This window comes from Argiope bruennichi, chromosome 7 (genome assembly GCF_947563725.1).
Source record: "Argiope bruennichi chromosome 7, qqArgBrue1.1, whole genome shotgun sequence".
In the NCBI taxonomy this organism is placed as follows: domain Eukaryota; kingdom Metazoa; phylum Arthropoda; class Arachnida; order Araneae; family Araneidae; genus Argiope; species Argiope bruennichi.
In genome coordinates this window covers 90,941,284-90,967,085 of record NC_079157.1, presented here as the reverse complement: position 1 = coordinate 90,967,085, position 25,802 = coordinate 90,941,284, and the positions used below count along the sequence as shown (strand labels likewise).

Sequence of the window (25,802 nt, the reverse complement as noted above, 5' to 3'; positions counted from 1 at the left end):
TTTACAATAGTAATTATTTGAAACATTTTACTCACATAAATTTACATACATTTTACATAAATTATTTCATATGAATTTTGCAGAAACCTCCAGATTAACTTTCAGAACATTATCCTCATCTCGTATATATTCATCAAATCGGCTTCCATTTAGAATAATCTATAAGAGAAAAAAGGAAATATTGCAAACTAAAATTACTGCTATTTATCATCCTTAAGAATATGTCTCTTTGCAATAGCAAATTAATGTACTTTTTCGTTAAAGGAGCACCACGCATTTTTGGCCTCAATTGGTGCATTTTGGATACCGTCTCTAGCTTTAATTCTCCTGAGAAACCATTTTTGAAACCATTTAATTACCATTTGAGAAACCATTTAATTATCTGTGTGTTTCAGAATCCACCGTCGCCAGCAGCGTAATGACTGGGGAGGAAAGTTTGGAAAGAAGTAGAGAAGTTCCCGGTGCCTGTTCTTATTGGGCATGATGGAGACATTGCGTTTGGGCATTTAGGGCACTTTTAAAGCAAATATTTTGAAAAAATAGGATAAGATTGTGCCTTGGACTCTAAGCCACTGATAACGATTGAAAGTGAAAGAAAAAATATTTTTTGTACCGTTTTTATAATTATTCTCAATATCTTAATGATGATCAAATTATTTGTCCGTATGTTTATCCGTGAATATTAAAACGAGGTGATTAAAAAAAGTGACAAACTAAAAACATAAACATTGGCATAAAGCAATTAACAATTGGCAAGAAAAATTATAAATATGATTATAATCGTATTGATAGTAAAAAAGTTTTTAATTTTTTTCTAGTTACTTTTTTTATAAGAAATATACAAAAATAAATATCGCATATGTCGGAAAAACTTGAAAGAGAGATTTTGACGCATCTCCTCGTTCCAAATTTTCCTGAATCTTAAAAACATATTTTTGGAATCTGAATAATTCAACAGAATAATTCAAATGCTTTGAAATCGATGGATAAAATTTGGCATATGGACTTCTACTAAAATTTATAAAAATCTATTACATTTTGTATTGATCTATTCAGTGGAAATCTGTTTGTCTTACTCGTGGCCACGATAATTACGAAACGTACAGAACTGGGTCGATAAAAATGTGTACACAATTTTTCCATCTAAAATAAAGATCGGTATTACTTTGACAATCAAAGTAGTTCAAAGATTGTCCATCTGTCGGTCTGTACCGTTATGATCCCAACGTTTATATTCCTATTCATATAAAAAAAAGCTCCTAAACTAGGTAAATAAAATTTGGTACATACTATTTAAAACGCAGATTTTAATCGCATTTTGAGCCCAATCTGACGAAGGGTTGACTGTCTCTCAGTTTATAATTTCGCATGTATATAAGCAAGAAAACTCAAAACGAGAAAACATTGATAATAAAATTTGGTTTGTTAACTTATTACAAAAATTATAGTTTGTGTCAAATTTTGGTTTCAATCGACTAAAAAAATGGTGTTCAAAATGAATATTCGGTTTTCTTACTAAATTATTAAACACATACTTTTCATGTACGAGACTCTAAAAATAAAAATCTGCGTTCTCCCCATATTCACGATCTTATCAAAATTCACAGTATTACAATTTTCTTCGAGAAGAAAGGAGAGAGAGAGAGAGAGATTATTCGAGAATATGCAAGAAACATTTTGGGGGAACTATTAAAGATGGTTTTTAATTTTCAATATATATTTTTCATAACCCATTTTGACCTCAGATCAACACCTACTCTTAATAAAAGCAGCGTCCTTTAACATTTCACGCTAGCGAAGAAAAAAGAATGGGCGACTTTAGAGAGACGCTCGAATTGTCAATTATGTGTTTCACTTAGGATTTACAGAATCTTATTAGCACTATTTCAGAAAGACACCGTAATATTCTTAAATTTAGTGTAACTCCTGATGCCAATCCTATAATTTAACAATTCCTCTTATCAATAATATTCTATCTATGAACCAATTAATTTTGTTAAATGACCCGATATTTAAAATGTGTACCCACATTCATGTTCTAAATAGTATGGAATCAAGAAATAAATATTTTTCAAATTAATTTTTTAATGTCGCCACCCCTACGAAATTGATTTGTAGCTAAATTAGTATTTTATTTGAATATTAAAAACTCTAAAATTATTAATATATAATGATTATAAAATTCGGGCTTCACAAATACAGAACATGCGAAACCTTAAGCATTTAATTAAAAATAATTACTTACTCTCGTAAGTATAGTAAAAGGGTTTTGATGAAGTTTCACAAGTAGTTGGTTTCATTTAGTGCTTTTTGGTGACTAGCCGTTTCACATGGTGCTGAATCCATGATATTACTCATAATCCACTGATTAAGAGCAGATATTCTAGGATAAAAGGAGGGTCCCGAGCAATATTTTAATCCTATTGAGGTCACTCCAATCACGTGGAACCTTCCATCTTCATATCTTGTAAATAAGGGGGAACCAGAATCACCCTGGAAAATTCAACACAATGTGATTTAAAAATATCTAAAAGATTTATAACCAGATAAATAAGATCACAATAAAGAGGTAATTATTTGGCCTGTGTGTTATCGGAAAGTGGGATTTAAAGGTATTGTCTAATATAGAAAACATGAATCACAAGAAAAAATCAAACTTAAATAATGATTCAACTTTTATTATAATTATTTGATATTGAGAAAGCAAAGAATAATATGCGATTTGCATCCGAGTCACATATTTCAGTGCACTTCCGAAATATCTTAGACGTTTTATACACTCTTCCATAATAGGAACTGATTAATCATATTGGAGGAAACGCCCAGCGTAAAAAGGAGAAGATCCTGGAATGAGGTTTTAACTTCTCTAGAGGGTACAAGAATTACCAGTTACCATTACTAGTGATGGCTTGTACTTCTGCCCCGCATCGTAATGAGACATATTATGTAAGCAGCACAATACTCATTTTGATTTTCTTGACGACTCAGTCATTTAGACGCCCCAGACGATCAGGCATAGTTGATCTTTTGTGGTTACAGGAATTGATGAATCCCGCGAAGAACCACGAAGTAAGTGTCAGAAGCCTCCTGATATGGTTGTAGTTTCTTGCCTTCTTGTTGGATACAATAACAGTGCTCTCTTGCAAATTACTGATGACTGATTGTACCTATGTAGAAATATCCGATGTATTTGTTGCTTGTAATTAGATAAATTTGAACAACTACAGAATTTGATATCTATTCGTTATTCAGTTTATCTCAGAAGCAAAGGCAAAATGGCAGTTTCCCCTATACGATTAAAGATATTGATGATCTAGTTTCTAAATATTCAATGGATTCAATGGGATTGCCGGCGTCCTTGCACAGGGGTAGAGCATCTTTCTCGTGATTTGGACGTCCCGGGTTCGAATCCCGGTTCGGGCTTGGTGGTTCTTCATCTGTGTTTTGTTTGCGAGGTGTGTGAATGTGCCCCCCCCCCATGTAAAAAGGGGTTGTGCAAGCGAATGTGTAAGTTTTATCTTCATATGAGCTAGAAGTCAGACTTCTGCCAACGGGTGCTCAGGGGTCTTTACCCTCAGAAGCTACTGCACCCCCCTTTCCGTGGTAACGCGGACACGACATCATCATCAATGGGATACTTCCAGATAATGGGCGTTCCTCTTCTCTGAATACAGCCATTTCGAAGATGGCAATTGAAGAAACCAATACGGATATCGTTTGTTCTTAATATACCTTATACAGAGGCTGATTCGTTTCTTTCATGTACCCTAAAATTCATGCCAGGAAATTCCGTACACGTCAATGGATGCATTGTGCTCGAAATCTGCAAATGGAATGGCGAGATACATCTGAGATACACTTTATCACAAAACAAACTCAATTATCATATCTATTTTTCACAGTAAAATCGGATTTTTATCCTTTTTACTTACTTCTAAATTTATGATAGATAAGTTAGAATTAATCTTTATAATAACATACTATGACATGGATTTAAAAATTCTCCAAGATTTTATTTATTACTTATTGCAACAATTAGCGACTTATTACGACAATTAGCAATTTATTACAGCAATTGGCGACTAGGAATATTTACTTTTTATTAGGAAATATATTCACTGAAAATTTCAAATTGTTATCTGAAAAAAACTTTAAAAAAAATAGAAACACAATGCAACCAATATACTATAAAACATTACTTTTGCCACTTAAAAACTCTATATGATAGCCTGGAAATCCTAATTTTGAGAATTTCAAATTCTCCAATGAATGTCAACTCGTACCAAGAAGACTGGTGAAGGACCGAATAATTGGTTATGCATTCGAAACATCTTCGATGGAGGTCAACAAACATAGATAAATTCTTGCGGCGGACTGAGAATCCAAGAAATTAGTCCGAGAAATGAACATAATATTTTCTGTCGTTTCCTTTTATAAGATCGTACAGGATGATTATAAATGAATATCCCAACTTTTCTGATTCTGTAATAGAAAACAAAACAGAATGCAGCCTTGTTGCTCATCGAGAATCATTAACAACGGTCGAATGTTTAAATTCAATACAGTTATAAATGTTTAATGTGAGCTTGTCCAGAAATACGAAAGATATCGAAGCGGTGCCACAACTTATTCCACAATTTTCCTTCCTGCCTGGTGGGTATCTTTGAAAGGATTAGAGATGCATAATCCACGATTTTTTGAAGAACAAATAATTTAGCTATTGTTATTTTTAAATATTTGTTCCAAATATCTGTTATTTCACTCATATTAATAATTAAAAATGATTACTTAATATTAAATATAAAATTTATTAATTGTAATTAATACTTAATTTACGAATTTAAGTAACGTGATCGAATTAATTTATCTATTTCAGCTTACTTGATTTACAATTTGATTTTTTTCAAAACTATTTATTTAATTTCTTTATTGGAATAAACCATTTTCTGAAAAATTTGAATTAAATATATGTCATTTCTTTAAATTGTTTACTTTAGTTCTATATTCTACCAATACATGGCGCCAGCAGTAAACGGAATACATGCAAAGTCAAGTCACAAACAATTAAAAAGGATTTGTATGGAATAGTACATCATCAAACGCAAATGTCAGAAAGTCAAGGTTACTCTCATGAAGTGTAGCGGCGACTTCACACTTTCCAGTGAAATCACGCTCCGATAAATTTCAGTGATATGCAATTCAGTGATACGATAATTCCAATAACCGGTCCGTTCACTTTTCAATCCATTCACAGATTTCTCTATTTCTGTTTTGTTCGAGAACTTCCATTGGACAGATTGTATCGATTGTTACTTTCGGGTGAAGTGACCGCTCCGGTTAATTTCAGTGATACCATATCGATTGTTACTTTCAATCGTGATCCAAAACATGCAATCGAAATATCACCAGTAAGATCGTGTAGTGATCGTAGCGCCACCTTTCATTCATGTCATTCTAAAGCGCTACCTATCAACTTTCCCTAATACAATCTATGTTAATACTTCGTCCGGGAAAATCCCCGTTCTATGTATACGTGCGCTAAGCAGTGATGTGCCGATGGTTGTTAGTGAAATAAAGAGTTAATTTCCTAATAGCGATAAAATGCTTTATACAACACTCTACATGAACATCACCACAATCGTATCAAGGATTTGAATCACACCCCTCTTTGAAAAGTATTGATCACTGGTATTTGTGACTTTATGATATTGGTTACATAATAACCGCTCGTAAAATATTCGTCATCCCTAGAAAGGTTGCAAATATGCGTGTATGCCGACATTTGATTTGTTTTCTGCTGCTACTTCAAGCAACTGATGTTTGTTTTTTCGCTACGAACTTACACTGATAAACTTAAGGCAAGTAAGTATATCGACGCATCGCATCAGATATGCTGAAAGAGTATGGGATGAATTATGGTATCATCTTGATAATATACATAGTTTTAGAGGTGCTTATAACGAACACTTATAACTGTATTGGATTTAAATTTCCAACCGTTATTTGTAATTCCCGATGAATAACAAAGTTATTCTCTGTTTTCTTCAGATAGTCTCACAAAGTTGGGACATTCATTTATAATAAGTATTTACTACAATGATTACATAAATTTTGTGTAAGTGTATGATTGGTATTGTTTTCTTTTCACATTTAGAATATATTGTTCATTTTATTTGAAAAGTTTATTTACACGTGCTGTATCTTTAGCTCTCTCCTTTAAAGATATATATCAGCGCCAGGATAGCCTGGTAAGTAGGGCGTTGGATTCGCATCCCTTGGGTTGGGAGTTCGAATTTCGCCGGCCGAAGACACCAATGTATGTGGTGGCTGGTGCACGTATAAATTCTGTCGTGGCCGCAAAGTCCCCGATGTTGAGACAATACCACTGGGGGTACTGGATCACAGGTGATCGCTATCTAAATTGCGATTTATGAATGAATTCCGCCTCGTAAAAAAGATTGTGACGCAAGAGTAGCTCTTGACCGTAAATGGCGCTACTGAAGCAAGAGATGCTCTCTCGGCTTAAAATCGCTGAGCGGTCTTGTTTTATAGGGCTTGTCTATGACAAGTCCTATAAGAAACAACAACAAGATATATATCATGATAATTTTTAGTAATTATATATATATATATATATATATATATATATATATATATATATATATATATATATATATATACAGAGAGAGAGGGAGATGGCTGCTAATGTTAAATACGAAATTGTTCTTGCCTCTTTTCAAGTTTTTCTTACGTCGGCTAATTCAGAAATTAACGAAGATAATATTTTGGAACAAATTTGAAATTTCATGATCAATGGATTATTTAAGGAACAAAAGCTGAATGATTTTTACCATTATGAATTATCTCGAGGACAGATGGAATTCGAAACATCCTTTTAAAATGTGAATTATAACCAAAAAAAAATTGGAAGAACTTTTCCTCTTAATGCATTATTGCAATGTAAGACTTGTTATTCCTTCCGTCTGACCCATGAAAGTCTTGTCTTTCTTTCTTATAATCTTGTTTTTCAAACATTTATACTAATTCCACCTACAATATAAAGAGTAATGCAATAGAATATGAAAATAAAACTATCTGCGAGGAGATTAGAAAGCAGAAAGATAACTTTGCTGGATAATGAAATCCTAATGGTAATCTTTCTTTTGGTATAATCTCTGTACCAAATAGCAGATGAAGATAAAAATTATTCTTCGATCTCATCTGTACCGTCTGTAAGAGAAATTTTAATTATGATCTGAAAAATTATTAAAATTAGAAATGGGTAATATATCGCTGCATTTTCTGTATCTTAAACAAGATATCAAATTGTGAATGTTGTACGAATTGGTAATAATTGATCAAGATAGAGAGTAAATAATGAATTACTTACATTGCAAACACCACTGCCAGTTATTCCTTCGGCTGAGATTAACCATTCATCAGCTTGTAATATTTTCAGATCGATTTCCTTTAAAAACCGTCTCACTGGACCATCTAATAAATAAAATTTTAGTTGTAAAATCAAATGTAAATTATTATTATAAATATTATACTAATCAAATTCATTTTCAGATTTATAATATAGAAAATATCTGAATTATTCTGTATCCAGTTTTTGAATATTTCAATTTCTATGACACTCAGAAGCAATATTTATCTCACAGTTGAAATTGAGGAAAATGGGTGAGAATATGCTAATATTGCCGTTTTGTTAACTAACTGGGAAAAAATATCAATTAGCAGTGATAAAAATTAATGTTATAAAAAAAAAAAAAAAAAAAAAAAAAAAACTCTGCAACCTTTTACTGTGTTGAAAGGCACAAATGGACGAGTTTATTTTTGTGGCTCCTGAGCTCGGTCTAAGCCAGCACAGTGCAAACGAATTTACAAACTTACAGGTATTTTCTGCTCTTACTTGGAATAATCACACTTTTCACATTTTCGAATACGAAATATACTAAAAAATATGTAATAATAGTCAAGAAAAAATGATATTTTAATGATTTTTATGTTACCTACTTACTTGAGCTCGAGAAACTATATCTGCCCGTCTGTCTGTGAACAAGATAATTCAAAAGTGACAAGAACTAGAAATTTTGTATGTAGACTTTACAACATATATGTAGATTTCTGTTACATTTTGATAGATTTTCACACAGAGAAGATGAAAAGAGTAAATGAGAAGTATAAATACAAAACATAAAAACTTATATGAATAAAACTTGATACATAGTTTTAGCATTTGTATCACATCTTTCAACTTCGTCAAGGAGGGGATTGTTGGTCGGAAGTTTAAAGGCATATAATCCAGGAACCGCTGAAGATTAAAATGACCCCCCCCCCACCATTATTTCTCAGAAAATTTGTTTACAACATTTTTTTTATTATGTGCAATTCTTATGTGTATTTTCGCAAAAAAAGGCACGTTTATTTGGAAAGACATAAGGTATGTTTTTTATTCCAACTTTTTCGGAAGTTATTCTGCTTTAAAATGCAATTTTCAAGAAAATATACAAACTGAATGTATTGCAATCTTACAGAATATATGATTGAAATGAGTTTAAATTAAATTTTATAAATATTCAAGTAAATATTAAATAATTTTTCCTTTCATCATTTAGGACAGTTTTAATAAAAATTACAGTTGAAAACCTGGAAGATTCAGAAGAATATCGGTATCGCTGTGAGCTAAATTTTAGCCACTTCTTAAAAGTCTAAAAAAACCGTGTTCTCCCAGAAATTAATATTCTGCAAATTTGAATTTCAAATAGTTACAAAGAATTCCATAAAATAATATAAATAAATATGCTAAATAACTCTTTCATACTCATAAATAAGCACGTAACATAAACAGCAGTGAACTGGCATCATAAAAACACAAACAATTTTATTAAGGGATTCATTAGTAGTTTCGCAATCATTAGATTTATTATGTAATTTGATAAATCTGCACAGACAGCTTCCCAATTCAAATGCCGAAATTCACTGCATAGAAGTTTTGTGCACTGCAAACAAACTCATTGAAGGAACCTGCAAGTCACCATTGGCTTTCTGAAAAAACGGGACTAAACCAAATCTTTTTTTTTTCATTAATTATTGGTTGATCCTCTCAAATGCAAACCAAATCTTTTTTTTTTCATTAATTATTGTTTGATCCTCTCCAATGCCCAGGTGTTCGAATCTTCAATTTTAATCTTGAATTCAAGTATAATTTTTGTCTGGCCGAAGTTCAAATATAGTTAAGTCCAAATTTCTCGATTAATTAGAAAATATATGTAAATCCGAAAATTTGCGGGCACTTCTTAAAAGATATTATAATTTAAATACATAGATAATACTTTATTCTCATTCCTTTATATTCAAAGAATCCTCTAAAAATTTTCTGCTTTTAACGCGAATGCTCAGCTATCAAGAATTATACAAAAGCTATAAAAGTTTAAATAAAATTCATGCATTATAAGCACTGTAACAAATTGCTCCATATTCGTTTGTCTAATACTCACCTTTACCTTTGGGTGAGGTTGGAGGCCTTATTCTTCCCCACCCCGCAGCAAAGGCATGCCTGCCAGGTTGTTCATATTTCACATTGTGAGGCAAGCAAAGGGTTCCAACTTCTTCCGATAGTGTAACTGCTTCCGAAAGTTTGATTAAACCAACGTCGTAAAACGGTTCTCCAATATAGTTTGGATGAATTATCTTTTCTGAGGCTGGTATCATCTGACCTGGCCTGGCCAAATCATGAACAGCTATTCCGACGGATACGCTCCAATGATCTTCCCTTTAAAAGAATGATCAAATGATTATATTCCTGTCCAATTAATTATCAATTACCATATCTGATTAAGAAAAACTATTTTTCTTAGAAATTAAAGCATAACAGCAGTTGCAAAGATTAATATGAATCGATAGTTCAAAATTATTTCATTTAGAAATCTAGTAGAATCAGAAAGTTAGTGGAATGTCACAAACTTAATCTATTGCTGGTAAAATTAACGAAATGAGCATTACTTACAGACAATGGGCTGCAGTCAAGACGTACTGACGAGTAATTAAAGCCCCTCCGCAAACTGACAACCCATTAGCCGAATCTGCCTGTACTGTAACCTAGTTGAAAATAAGTGTAGTTAGGCCTTTAGAAATGAAAATACAAAAAGTTTTTTATAAAATACTCTATTTTTATTTTTTAATTAAAAATCTTGCTATTTTAAACAGCATTAATATATATATATATATACTAGCTGACCCGGCAAACGTTGTTTTGTCATATAAATTATTTCTAGTGAATATTTTGGTTGTCAATTAAAAAATAACTAATGTATTCTAAGAGTGTGGGGATGGGATCTATGACAGAAAGAGGAATGGAGCGCTGGAGACGATGATCGCCAATAAAAAAAAAAAAAAACATTCATTTCTCAATACAATGCATTTCCTTAACGTAACGAACATTGTTTGATCTCTTAAAGGTTAAACGTAAGGTGAAAAAAAGTAATATATTTTTTTATCCTAAAGTATAAAAATGAAATAAAGAAAATCAATATTCATTTCGAAGAGCAATTGAGTGTACGATATTTTTTGTCAGTCCGTCTTTTGCCAACACAAATAAGCTCGATGATCTGCCGACGCAAAAAACATGCCACGTGTAAATGTCAGTGTAAAAAACATGGCGTGCCCAAATCGAAGCCGCAAACAGACATCGTTTGGCCTTGCGACTTATTGATTGTCATTGCGAATGCCAATCTAATAGAAAATTGAACGCGTTTGAATTCAATTGGCACGTCTGTGAGAAACATTGGAATTCGTCGCAGCAAAACATTTTCGGCTCAGAATTTGCCATTCAAAATGGTGGCTTCGATAACGTTTTTCATCAATTTTTTAATGACCAATCGCATGCCATTGCACAGCCGTGGTAGGTTCAAATTCCGAAGTAAAATAACTGGAGATCCAACTTTCAGTCGTACAAGGTGTGGTGACATGCCTGGCAAATCCAGTGAGTTCAAAAACTCTTTTGACAACTTACAGCATCGCAAACTGTGTCGATAGATTTGTATGATACCAAGTCGCCTGGCAACGACTGCGTTATCTTGAAGTTTAAATCGTCGACTTCCACATTTTTTGCTGCCAAATGGTTCTTTCTGCCAGCCACGCATGATTTATGTGTTGTGTGCGTAAATCGGGAAATATACGGTCAATGAGAGCATTTTGTGAATCAACAATAGTGTAGAAATGAGCGGGCACTTTAATACATCCAGTATTTTCATAGACAGCAACTTTTACATCGCCGATATCCAACAAGTAGTCCGAGAATGTGTTATCAGAGGGATCATGTAGCATTTGAACTCGCATGTTTATTTTTAGCTGGACTTTTTCAACATTAAGCCACAGTGCCATGATTTCAAGGAAACGTTGATCTCATCAGCGTACGTTGAACGTGGAATGACGGGAAGTGTTTGTCTGAAATCACCTGAAAGTAGTAACAGTCGCTGCCATTTCTGCAGTATCGTACTGCAGTTCACGATTCATTTCGGTGTCCATTAAATCAGATGCACTTATACATGCATAATCCAAGATTTTTTGAATAACAAATAATTTTGCTATTGTTATTTTTAAATATTTGTTCAAAATATCTGTTATTTCAATCATGTTAATAATTAAAAATTATTACTTAATATTAAATATAAAATTTATTAATTGTAATTAATACTTAATTTAGTAATTTAAGTAACGTGTGATTGAAATTCATTTATCTATTTCAGCTTACTTCTTAATTCTTTTTTCAAAACTATTTATTTAATTTCTTTATTGGAGTAAACCACTTTCTGAAAAATTTGATTTAAATATATGACATTTCTTAAAATTGTTTATTTTAGGTGTATATTCTACCAATAGATGGCGCCAGCAGTAAACGGAATATCTACAAAGTTATTCACAAGCTATTAAAAAGGATTTGTATGGAATAGTGCATCATCAAATGCGAATATCGGAAAATCAAGGTCACTCTCATGAAGTGGAGAGGCGATTTCACACTTTCCAATGAAGTCACCGCTTCGATAAATTTCAGTGAAATGCAATTCAATGATACGATAATTCCAATAACCGGTCCGTTCACTTTTCAATCCATTCGCAGATTTCTCCTTTTCTGTTTTGTTCGAGAGCTTCTATTGGACAGATCGTATCGATTGTTACTTTACAGTGAAATCCTCGCTCCGGTAAATTTCTGTGGTATCGTATCGATTGTTACTTTCTATCGTGATCCAAAACCTGTAATCGAAATATCACCAGTAAGATCATATCAAGGATTTGAATCACACCCCTCTTTGAAAAGTATTGATCACTCGTATTTGTGACTTTATGATATTGGTTACATAATAACCGCTCGTAAAATATTCGTCATCCCTAGATGCACTTCGACTTGGCGCACTCATGCCGAAATAACCGAGTGGTATATTGGCAATGACAACGCAATGATCCTCGATAATCGTTAGATCGTTGCACCGTGTATGAATTTGTTGCAATATATCGTTCAGTCATTGAATCTTTGTGCTTATCACCCAACGTGTCTGCTCGTCCCGGCAAACATGTAGACAACACTATAGCGAATAGTAAACGAATTTGTGTTGCTGTACAGCCCATTGCTGCTTCAGAAAGCATATCGTCCCAGTGATTGTCGTCTTCGAGCAAGCCGAGTGCAAGGCATGTATCTTTATATGTTGGATACTGTTTTCCATTCACTTTGCGTATATCTTGGAATGACAATGGGCCGGTGACATTAAATAACAATAATCGCATACCCTAATTACCTAGCGTTATGAAATATACTTTACGACCTATTCTCATACTTACCAAATACACATAAAAAATTTCATAAAAATCGGTCGAGCCATTTCGGAGGAGTACGAACACAAACACCGTGACACGAGATTTTTATATATTAGATATATATACACTCTAACTATAATAAAACTGAAACTTCAATTTCACTAACATTTATTACACTTTAACATTAAAAATGCAAATAAAATGTTAAACAAATGATTCTATAACTAATTTATATCTATCGTAAGCTTTTTCCATACACCGAAAAATCAGTATGTTTAAACATTTAAAAAAATCCCTCTCTCTGTTGCAAGGAACCAAAGCGGAAGTTTGAATTTCACATTTGATGATAATGCAAACCAAGAGGGTGGATATTTTATTAACTCCACTCAGCATTATAGATGGCGCTGGACTCTTTTATATACTGGTACAATGAAGCGCAAATTAAGTCGGCATATACTAATCCGCGCAAGAGAAAAACACACTTATTTGCTGACTTCGAACTTTTGCCCCATATTTTTCAGGATATGTTTGAGTGGATATATACAGGGTGTCCCAAAAAAATGTATACACACTTTAAATAATTGTAAATTTGGGGTTTATTATAATTCGAATAATTTTCAACATGTAAAAGATTCTACAAATATCATTCTATTGTCTTGTTCTCAAACTGATGTCCGTTCTGCTCCAGACACTGCTGACAACGCGAAGCGATGGAATAGCACACATGATGGAACAATTCCCTTGGGATATTCGTACATTCATGTTCAATGGTTGCCCTCAATTGAACAACTGTTGCAGGTTTATGGACGTCCTGAACAGTTCCATCAGCTTCAAACTTATCTCTAATTCAAGTGATGGTAACTCGTGTAGGTGGTTCTTTGTTAAACTCCCTCTTAAATTGTCTTTGCACTTCTACTGCATTTTCATACTTCCAGTAGCCTTTTAGAATAAATTTCCTTTCTTCAAATTCAAGTCTGTCTGCCATCACTCGGTTCAATGGGTTCAGTTTGTAAAGAAAGAAGAAATAACTTAGTTATCAGCTGCTAAAATGTGTATACATTTTTTTGGGACACCCTGTATTTTTATAAGTAGGAGCGGAAAGAATATGCTATATTATCTAAGTGAAGGGGGAACAAAAAGATTTGTGCTTCCTCATTTTTTTTTTTTTTTTTGATAAAAATTAGGTTTGAACATATTTATCATATATTTTATACAACATACTTTTCATGAGTAATTGTCTACACATCTTACCATCCAAGGATATTTATATGGAGTAACCACAGCACCACCTACAATTTTCGACGTCCTTTCATTAGCAACTCCGCAATCTGTGTAAAATGCAGCATTTTTAGTTATCATTATTCATTCAACCATACATATATTTTTCTTACAGAAACATTTTTATTCAAAAATTCAAATTCATTATTTAGTGAAGTATACTTCTGTTAATCAGGAATTCATGGAATATTTGCAAATTACCAAACCATATGCAGATGCATGTGATATTGTTGAAAATTACTTTCATTGAAATTCTACTCTAGAATACCGTGTTAGTGGTTCCAGTAATATTTCGTCTCACAAAGGATTACTCAATGGATTGAACATGTACTTACTACCAGTAGTCTATTACATTATTCCCAGAGGTATAATTTTTACTCAGAGGGTATAAATGAAAATATTTTATGTTAATTAGGAAGCTGTCAGAAGATTATTTGTAAATGAGTAAATAAAGCCCGTATGTAGAAATAGGATGGGTTTAAAAGTTACTTTGAACTCAAATCTATATTTCCCAAAGTAGATGGTTATAAATCCATTTACTCTGCTTATACGTAATTGTGTAAGCACTTGACCTAACACAGAGTTATTCAGCATAAAATCACACTGGAAAAAGAGTATAATATATGTTTTGTTGGCTTAAGATACTTTCTTATCGCCTAAGTATCGCTTGATGTAGAAGTAAGACTTCACCCCTAATAAAAAAATTATTTTATGAATATACGTAGAACTTTTCGAATTTTGAGAAAACAAAATAAGACGGTATCTATAAAGGCATTATTTCACGTTAATTTAATTTCTAAAAATGTGTATGTTGAGCAGTATTTGAAAATTTCCTTATTATTTAAGAATATGAATAATAAATTTTTAAAGAATTAAAAAATAATGAATACATATTAATACATAATTAGAATTAAATAATTAATAAAATCTAAAGAATTAAATAATAATGGAATTAACAAGAATAATTTTCAGTCTCTTGGTCTCTCTTACTTAATCCCAGTGCAGCGATTCAAACAAAAGCATCAATTGCTCCAACTGAAACTGCTTTCAATTTTGATGTCTATTCATAATCAGGTATGATTCATGTGTCCAGAGAATTGCTGCTAAACAATTTGAATCATCTGTGTCCCAGTAATTTATGCTTTGGCAACGCATGTCTCATTCAACGACTCGGTATATGATTTGATGTCACATTTCATTATCGGGGACTACTCATAAACCTGATCCTTTTTACTGCACCTCTAAATAAAGCATTGGGCATCTTCTCTGTCCATTTTCTGTGAGCACACATTTTTAATTTGGGTTTACATAAAGGAAACAGGATTGAATAAAAGGCATTAGTACTTCCTTATTTCTTATGTTACAGAAAGAGGAAATAATACCACGTATTCCATGCTCAGCATGTTCCTTAAGTTGTAACAATATGGCTGTGACAATTAGAAATGCATAACCCACGATTTTTTGGATAACAAATAATTTAGTTATTGTTATTTTTAAATATTTGTTCCAAATATCTGTTATTTCAATCATATTATTAATTAAAAATTATTACTTAATATTAAATATAAAATTTAATAATTCTAATTAATACTTAATTTACTAATTTGAGTAACGTGTGACTGAATTCATTTATCTATTTCTGCTTAATTCTTAAATTTGATTTTTTTTCAAAACTATTTATTTAATTTCTTTATTGGAGTAAACTATTTTCTGAAAAATTTGAATTAAATATATATGTTATTTCTTTTAAATGTTTACTTTAGTTCTATATTCTACCAATAGATGGCACCGGCAGTAAACGGAATATATGCAACGTCAAGTCATCTTAATATATATAAATTACGTGTCACGTTGTTTGTCCGCGATGGACTCCTAAACTACTTAACCGATTTTAATCTAATTTGCACACCGTGTGCAGTTTGATGTAACTTAAAAGATAGGATAGCCCTTTTTTTGAATTTTTAATTAGAATTTTAATTATTAATTAAAAACTAACTTTCCCGCCAAAAAACTTTTTATTTTCCCCACTGCCAAATGAGTACGGCTTCAGTTTTTTTTCCCAACAGTCATGAGGCTAGGCTTAAGATTTTTCGGCTGATTATTTGAAACGATTCTATTTATTTTCTTAATGTTTGATGCATTTAAAATTAAACATTGTTAATGAATCGATCTTTCAGATTCATTCTTAAGTACTTTTGAATTAAAATAAAACAGGATAAAGGAAATTAAAAATTTCTAATCTGCATAGCGTTACCCCAACTGGCGTAGAAAAACTCACGCATTTGCGTTCCGTAACTGGCGTTGAAAATTCACGCATGCGCATTGTGTTCTGATTGTTGACATGGCAACCATTATCAACGGATGATTTAAATTATTTTTAGGTTAGTTGCATGTTTTTGTAATTAAATTGTATTTATGTTACTTATATATTTTTTGTATACGCTTATAGTTTTAAGTACATCGTTTTTTAAGTAGTTTTTTTAACCTTTTTTCAACCGATTATTTTAAACGATTCGTTTTATTTTCTTAGTGTTTGATACATTTAAAATTAAACATTGTTAATGAATCGATCTGCTCCTGATGAATCTGAGAATATTTTGTTGACAAATTCTTGAAATATTACATAAATTAGGAAAGATATTCTTTAGTGCCCATAAAGTTTAAACGTTCAGTGACTGTTTTCAGTAATCATATTACAAAAAACTTTGTTTCAGTAAAAAATATTATTATATTAATTGCAGATTAATCCTTTCCACTTTAATTTATAGTACAAATTCTACGGGAACTAACAGAAAATTAGAGAGATACATATTACGTTATGACTGAAGGCGTTTATAATATTATGAGTGAATTATATATCAAAATTTGAAGTTTTAAAATATTTTGATGAAGAAGCTATTAAAGTAGGAATTGCATAAAATATTTAATTATTAAAATTTTAACGAACATTAAGATTGACGAACCGGCTGGTCGCCAAAGGCGGCTAGTAAGCAATAAAAAAAGATTTGTATGGAATAGTGCATAATCAAATGCGAATATCGGAAAGTCAAGGTTACTCTCATGAAGTGGAGCGACAACTTCACACTTTCCAGTGAAGTCACCTCTCCGATAAATTTCAGTGAAATGCAATTCAATGATACGATAATTCCAATAACCGGTCCGTTCACTTTTCAATCCATTCACAGATTTCTCCTTTTCTGTTTCGTTCGAGAGCTTCCATAGGACAGATCGTATCGATTGTTTCTTTCCAGTGAAGTCACAGCTCGGTAAATTTCAGTGATATCGTATCGATTGTTACTTTCTATCGTGATCCAAAACCTGTAATCGAAATATCACCAGTAAGATCATATCAAGGATTTGAATCACACACCTCTTTGAAAAATATTAATCACTGATATTTGTGACTTTATGATATTGGTTACGTAATAACCGCTCGTAAAATATTCGTCATCCCTAGTGACAATCAATTAGCATGAGTTTCTGATGATTCGTCAAAAATATTGTAGTCAAGTGACAGACGGCACAAATGATTAAGTTGTCTTGCTATGTAAGTTGGCTGCAGAGCACTTTGACAGCGGACTTGAATAGGAGCTTTGGCGCCTCATTACGGGACATCATATGAGATATGAGTCCATAAAATAACCGTTATGTGGAGTGAGGCAACTATGGCTCATCCCTAACAAACATAACATTTTCGAAGATTATTCAAATATGAAAAATAAAAATATTCTGATACGAGTCATTATTCCTTCTTTATTATTGAATGTGCTAAGACAAAAGAATGATTAGCAATTTAAATCCTGGCTGATGTACATCATATACATAAATAGAACCTTCTATCGCTACACAAAGAAAAAAATTGGGTTTCATTTTAACGAAAATATTTGTATTTCATTTAATTCAGAAGAGAGAATTTGGCAGCAGAAATAAAGAAGAAATAATAAAAGGAAATAGGCAGAATAAATAAAATAACGTAATTTTTTTAATGAAATAAAGACTGAGTGGCATCACGAGATTATTATTGTCATTTCAAAGCTGTTTGATGGAGGAGGAAAGTGCAGGTTATTTCTTAGTTTATAGAAATGTAAAACATACACAGATCGATTTTAGATTACATATCATTGATATCACTTTCAGAAACCGTCACTAACAATAACACTGTAACAGACGGATCGATTCTCTGTTTGTTATAGAATTTGATGAAAAAAATTCTCTTCCGCTTCAGTAGCTGGTCATTGGATAAAGACTTGCACTCTGAAATGCTCTAAACACTGCAAAAGAATTTTTTAAATATGTTCTTCATTGAATATAAAGAAAATTAATAATTAAACAGCTTTTTAAAATACTTTTTATGAGTGTACTAAATAATAAATTCTCTTATTTAAATTATTTTCCACATTCAAATTTGGCAAATTTTTTCTCAAACTGTCTACCAGATGGCGCCATTGGTTTAGAACAAAAATTGTCGTAGAGAGTACAGAAACTTACACAATTTCATAGATATAGCATATCAGAACATGAATTAACAAAAATCAACTACAAAATTTCATCTTTACGAACATGAATCTAACTGAATTAAATTAAATTTCATAAATTTGTATGCTTTCTTTTAATATATATTTTTTTAATTTAACGATGTTTTTTGAGAACCAGTATACTTTTATCTTTATATTAAGTATAGCAACCACTTACCACATTGGAGGTTCCTAATCTGAGGTGGAGATACTGCTACTACAATTTTCTAAATGAATAGAAATTTTACTAAAATTAGAAGCAAGGTAATCATAATGTAAAATATTTTACTCTTTTTATCAGAAAATTAGAGAATTTCAGTAATTATTAGTGGTATTTCCTACGAGTCAAAGAATTAGGGAAAGAGATGTTTCCCTAATTCTCAAACAAAACAACTTGCCCTCCAGAATGCAAAGAATTAGGGAGAGAGTATGTTTGATTTCTGCAAAAGCTTCATAAGATTTTTGTTTATATCTAAAATGTAAATATGATTTCTTCTCTCCATATTCGATTTCTTTTTATTGAGACTATAACCGATGTAATGCAATATGCATCAGAAATCCATTTTTATATCTCAAAGCCACGGATGTCAATGTTTTATATTATGATATCTGTGAAAAATACTGAAGGGGGGGGGGTCAATAAGGACATACCAAAGGTTATGAGCTTTTAACCCTTTTAAAGGGCCATTTTTTTCTAGCCATATTATGTTAAAATATTTTTAGGCTTGAAATTAGAATAAGAAAAAGGATTCATTTAGCTTATTATATAAATTTAATTTTATTAATTAATTAATTTGGTGAATTAATGATTAAGTAACAAATCACGACACATCATTTTGTCTGCGATAAAGAACTGAATTATCTAAGTTTCTGACTTACTAAAAAAATTTGTCAGGACTTATGCCAACCTACATAATTTCATACAAAGATTGATAAATTTGGTGGGAAGCATACTTCCCACGGCCCTAGAAAGGGTTAAATGAATAATAAATTTGTAAATTCGGTACATTAAGGGACAAAAAATTTTATCGTGGTTTTTTTTTTTTTTTTTTTTTTTTTTTTTTTCCTCCTTTACAATGCACAGTGAAGTAATAGTTCTGCGATTTCTCTCGAAAATGGGAGAAGGGGGGTGGTGATATATGTATTTAGATACTTGATATATACTTGAGGATATACATAGGTGGTGATATACTTGATGATATAGGTTTCACATGCTTTCTTATGTACAAAAAAACCGAAAAAATCGAATCAGGTGGTTATGCCTGGAGGACTAGTTGTTTTGATTTGTCAATTATGTTAAATCTATAGATTTTGCTCTCTCTCCCTCTTTATTCAAGAGTTCTCAGCTAAAATGACAAGAAACTATAAAACTACATTTCTAAAGACTTTTGTAGGATGCAGGTGTAAGGTTTTAATTAGATTCTTGAGGTGTCTTCGCACATTGCTGACTAACATTTGAAACAGAAGTTATTTTATGTCTTGATGTATATTTTCGAGATGTGAAAGTGTAATATTAAGTCACGAGTTAACTCGTGGTGTAGTAACAACATTTGGGCTAAAAATATAAAATCACTTATGTACAGTAAACAATGAGTTAGAATGTCGAAGTATTATATGGATAGGATAGTAAATTTCAATTCAAAATGTAATTTCAGTGCAATTTTTATACATGTACATATGTAAAACACAACGTGAAAGAAACTTCAAGCATGAGTAATCTTTCATAGAGGAATTTATTTTAATCTGAATTCCATGTTTAAGAATTAATTTGGATAAAAATACGTGCATTTCATTTTGTGAATCGAAAAGATCTTAACACTACTTGTACACTCATCTTGTAGACATTTGGTTACACGTTTTTATTTCCATTTATAAACTTCTCATGACTGTTTCAACGAGCAACAACGAGTGTGTGGAAATCCTCTTTTAAATGTTTTTTATAAACATTTGTAAATATAAGCATAAAACATTACTAAGATTTAAACTGGAAACTTGGAAAAATAAGATGGCTATTATGTGAATAATTCTGCCATTAAAAAATATTATTTTTGCATTATAAAAGTATATTGGTAAAAAGGGAGTTTTATTTTTATTGCAGAATTCTTAAAATGTGATTTGTGACATTAGAATATTGTTTAATTCGTAATTTAATCAATCGGTATCGTTTAATTTTGTTAAAATTTCCCCAAAAAAAACTAATAAAAAAAATTTTAATAATTTTTCTAAATTATATGCAGTTTTCAAAATAGCTATGCTTTTTTTTGTAAAAATGTAAAAAATCATGGGTTCTAAGTCAAAGTTCTAGGGTTAAATATGACCTCTTCAGATCTCAAAATCGTATAAATTCAAGAAAAGTCTATGTTTTCAATCATAATAAATAATTTGACATTTTAAAAATATTCTTAAAAAATTGTAATGGCATTTCATTGATAAAACTAATATTTTAAGATATTTAATATGTTTAAAACTAATGTGTAAATCTATATAAATTAGTGTAAGATGCACTAGAAAAAAAAATCAGAACAAAATACTTCAATCAAATTTAACTATTCAAAAAACATTATTTGCTTGATTAAAGCTTGTTGAATAAAAATCATTTCTTCTTCTAAAATGTGGTACGTAGTAATTTAATAATAAATAAGAAATGTAGTATGCATATAATACTTTTAATTCCATTATAAAATGATTTAAAATATATAAAAATGGTCCAGCTATCAATCATTGAATAATATAAAATTAGTAATATCACTTTCGAATATTGTCTGAATTAATAAAAGCACCATTTAAGCTGATTCCATCCAACAATCTTAAAAAGTTTTATTCTTTAAATGGGAAAACAAATCAAAAATTGCTTTAATTTCAATCATGTGTATGATTTATATCAATTATGCTTAATAGGAATCATTATAATACTTATTTTTATATGGATTATCTATCACTGAATTTCTAACTGAATTACTATTAGAAATGTTTCAATGTTTAACCAAACGATCAAAACTAATACTTACAACTAGCAAACAGCAATACAGAATTAACGCTATGTAAGATTTATTAAACATTCTTAAATGTTTACTAGCACGAATAAAATTCAGAATCCCTTTATATACTGATAAATACACATTATTGCCATCAATTTTGCTATCAACCTTTCCCCACACTTTCTAATTGACAGGCACACGAATAACTTTTTTCAGATCTTTTCAGCTCAAAGTTGGCAATTAAACCTCAACACAGCTTTAAATAATTAGTTCATTTTAATACTTTACCGTTCATTGCTGTGTTGTTTCTTTTACTTAAAAAACATCTGCTACATATATACTTCTCATTTACGTTAATGTAATGAGGTTTTTTTTTTTTAACTTTTCAGGATACAGTGCATTATAAAAAATAGTATGGAAAAGTATTATAATCGTCAAAATAATCAAATTCCCTCATTTTGATGAATATTCACATTTCAAAGTTTCTGGAAACCAAAAAAATATTCGGAGTATGTCTGAGTATTAATGAGCTATTAGTTTTGTTATCAAACATTTATCACTTTTTGTAACTGACAGATTAGTAAATAAAATTTTCAGGCCTTTTCAATTCAAAAGTGGCAATTAAGCCTAGAAACAGCCTTCAATAACTAGTTCATTTTAATATATCACCACTCAGTGTTATGTTGTTTCTTTTAATTAGAAACATCTGTTACGTAATTGTCTTTCAGTTACGTTGGTATAATGAACTCATTAATATTATTATTCACTTTTCCGTATGTGAAATATTGAGGAAAAAATACGAAAAAACATTGCAGTCGTCAATAAAATTCATACTCGACATCTTCACATGATAAACCAAAATGCATTTTTAGTTCCTCGCATACATAGTAAAGAGAAAATATAATAATCGCCAAAAGAATTCGAACTTGAGATTTTGACTAATTATCACGTTTTAAATCTAGCTGAATTCGAAAAACACATTTTTTTGGAATGTACGTCTGTCTATGACAAAGATAACTCAAAAACGTTTTAAGTTAGATAGGTGAAATTTTGTATACTGTCTTTATACCAAATTGTTCTTTTCTATCATACTTTGTGTAAAATATGTTCAGAGAAAGTCCGTCTGTCTCACTTTTGGAATATAAATTAACACGATTACAACAAAGCGAAGAGAGCTAGATGAATAAAATTCGGTCTGCAGATTTAACATTTATAGAGTAAACACCTGTCAAATTTTGAGCCAATCCAACTACGGATTGACTGTCTGTCGATCTGCAAATGAGTGAAAAATCATAAATACGATAACTTGAAAATAGCAATAAAATATATAAGTGAAAACTCTTTAGTTTCCTCAAATCTGAATCCCCATTTGCAATACAAATTGACGAAAATCTGTGCGAATTTGAATTGCAAATGGAATGCGTCATTTTCTGTTCTAAAACACATCATGAATTATTGGCAGAACATCATCAGTATACTGTAATATTTATGATGATGACGTCGTCTCCGCATTACGAAGGAAAGGTGGGGAGGGGGCAATAGCTTCTGAAGGTAAAGATCCCTGAGCACCCGAGAGCAGAGGTCTGACTTCCAGCTCGTATGAAGATGAAACTCACACATTCGCTTCCAAAACCCCTTTTTAGGGGGGAGCACATTCACACACCTCACAGATAGAACACAGAAGAAGAACAACCATGCCCAAACCGGGACTCGAACCCAAGATACCCAGATCACGGGGAAGACGCGCTACCCCTAAGCCAGGACTCCGGCTATTGTAACATTGTTCACAGTTACTGAAAACTATAATTGTTGATTTGAAATTTGATTTGAAAGTTGATTTTGATTATTAAAATTTTTAATTAAATATTTCATGTAGTTTGATTTTAATGGATTCTTCAGTAAGATATTTTTAAGCTAAGTTCAATTCACGCATTTTGCTATCCATTCCGATTATATTTTGTCAGTTCCGCTAAAAGGGATACATCGTAAAAAAATGGATACACTCTGCTATTTCTAATCTTTTAATAACGTAACCTACTTTCTAACTTAAAAGAATATAAAATTTGTCTTTTGTTAAAATTAATAGCATTTTAAATATAAATTTAGATCGTTTGTAGATTTTTTTTTAGAATCAAGTAATTATATCATACATTTCCTAAATTACTTTCCGGGGACAAACGGACAAAAAAAAAATCACTATTTTACTTGTTTCTTTATTTTTTAATATTACTAGAGATAGTAGTTCAAATTTTAAAATAAAAACGAAAAATATATTTGTAACTTTAAAAGTGATTTTATTAATAACTTTGGTGCTTTGCCAAAGTTGGAGTCTTATATTTTTTTAGAATTCTCTATCTTTATATTCTTGTCATTCAATATGCTTAAAATATTGATTAAAAATTTATTAAATATAGAAAAATCTGTATAGAAAAGAAATTGGTAGCATTAGAAATTATATTTTCAAATTTTAAAATGAATCAAAAGATCGTTTTTGTACACATTATTGTCAGAAATCATCACTGGAAAACGTTACAATTTTACTCAATTTTTAATTAAAATTCGAACTAAAATTTTAAATAAACGTCACTTCAAGATTCGCATTATCTTCTAAAGTATATAAATATGCCAAGTATGGTAGATCTAAGTCAAACGGTCCAGCCTGTAGAACTCCAACGTATGAACACACAAGCATACACATATCTATCTTTATTGTAAGTAAAGATACTTTATACAGACTTAAGATTATGAAAAAATATACATATTCTCTTAATTAACAGCAACAGAAATGATTTTTAATACCAGTCTTTCAATATCTGGTAGTGTGTTAATAAAATTTTGTTCCCCCTTTTTCTTCCTTACGTTTCTTTTATTATCATGTGAAAAGTATTATTTCAATGCTATTTAATATGCCTTCTTATCTTTATATTTTAATATATAATATGCCCCCTCTAAAATTTTCTCAATTATTTTGTTATAATTTAGCATCATAATATCTATAATTATTGTTCAAAAATATTTATATAATTTTTTTATCAAAAAGTGTGTTAATAGATTCAATTTATATTAATATATTTTACGGTATCTTCTGTTAAAATATATTTTTTAAACTGACTGTGTTGTTTTTACAAGCTATATTCAAAGATTGTATCATATTAATGAGAACAAAAAGAAAAGTCATCTGACAATTGACTGAAAGACACAATAAACTTATTCTGTTAAAGGCTTAGAAAAAGAATGCTTTGATCTTTCTAGTTCTTAGGTCAGATCTCATCATAAAAGGTTATTTGAGACCTCGATTAACCTTAATCGAAAGTCTTAAAGATTGCTTATCGCCTAAAATTTAAAAAAAAAGTGTCTTTTTTAACTATTTCAATGAAAAATATCGTGAGAATTTTTGCTAAGCTTTAACAATATATATATATATATATATATATATATATATATATATATATATATATGCCTGATTTCCAATAATAGAGTGGACTGTTGGTCCACTCTATTATATTAGCAGATATTTTATCATGGGATTTCTTTCCATTATTGATAGCCAGAGAAGGTTATAGATCTTTTCAAGATGACCAACTTGAGAGGTCTCTCCGAGATCTTTCTTGCATAATCTCCAATAAAGGTCGTATCCCTTTCCTCCGCATAAGGTTGCGGACCTTCGGTAAAGCGGCGAATACACTGCAAGGCATTGGTGAACGATAGTGATGAAATATAAATTTTTCGCGTGAATCCAAAATTTTTACTGATTTTATCGCGAGTATATATATATATATATATTGTGGACATTTTTTTACCAACCCATTGACACCAAAATTTGGCACGTAACTACAGTTGTAATAACAAGATAATATGCCGTAATTTAATAATTGCGTGTTTTTTTTTATGAGTACACCTAGAATTACAGACTGTCAATTCATTGTGGATTTTTGTGAAAACTTTGAAAAGTATATATACTTTAGATGCTAAATGTGTGTAGAGATGCATAATCCACGATTTTTTGAATAACAAATAATTTTGCTATTGCTATTTTTAAATATTTGTTCCAAATATCTGTTATTTCAATCATATTATTAATTAAAAATCATTACTTAATATTAAATATAAAATTTATTAATTGTAATTAATACTTAATTTACTAATTTGAGTAATGTGTGATTGAATTAATTTATCTATTTCAGCTTAATTCTTAAATTTGATTTTTTTCAAAACT

General features: G+C 30.8%; 1 protein-coding gene across 1 annotated transcript; it reads right to left on the bottom strand.

Annotated features, from left to right (window-relative positions):
• Positions 1-21,689, bottom strand: LOC129976610 (chymotrypsin-like elastase family member 2A). The gene is made up of 8 exons (XM_056090258.1): positions 21,617-21,689; positions 18,787-18,835; positions 14,068-14,144; positions 10,013-10,104; positions 9,504-9,778; positions 7,391-7,494; positions 2,246-2,493; positions 1-159 (listed from the first exon to the last, which is right to left on the bottom strand). Exons 1-7 carry the CDS (start codon positions 21,665-21,667, stop codon positions 2,281-2,283), a joined length of 861 nt encoding a protein of 286 aa, XP_055946233.1. The 5' UTR covers positions 21,668-21,689; the 3' UTR covers positions 1-159; positions 2,246-2,280.
• Positions 21,690-25,802: the final 4,113 nt, after the last annotated feature.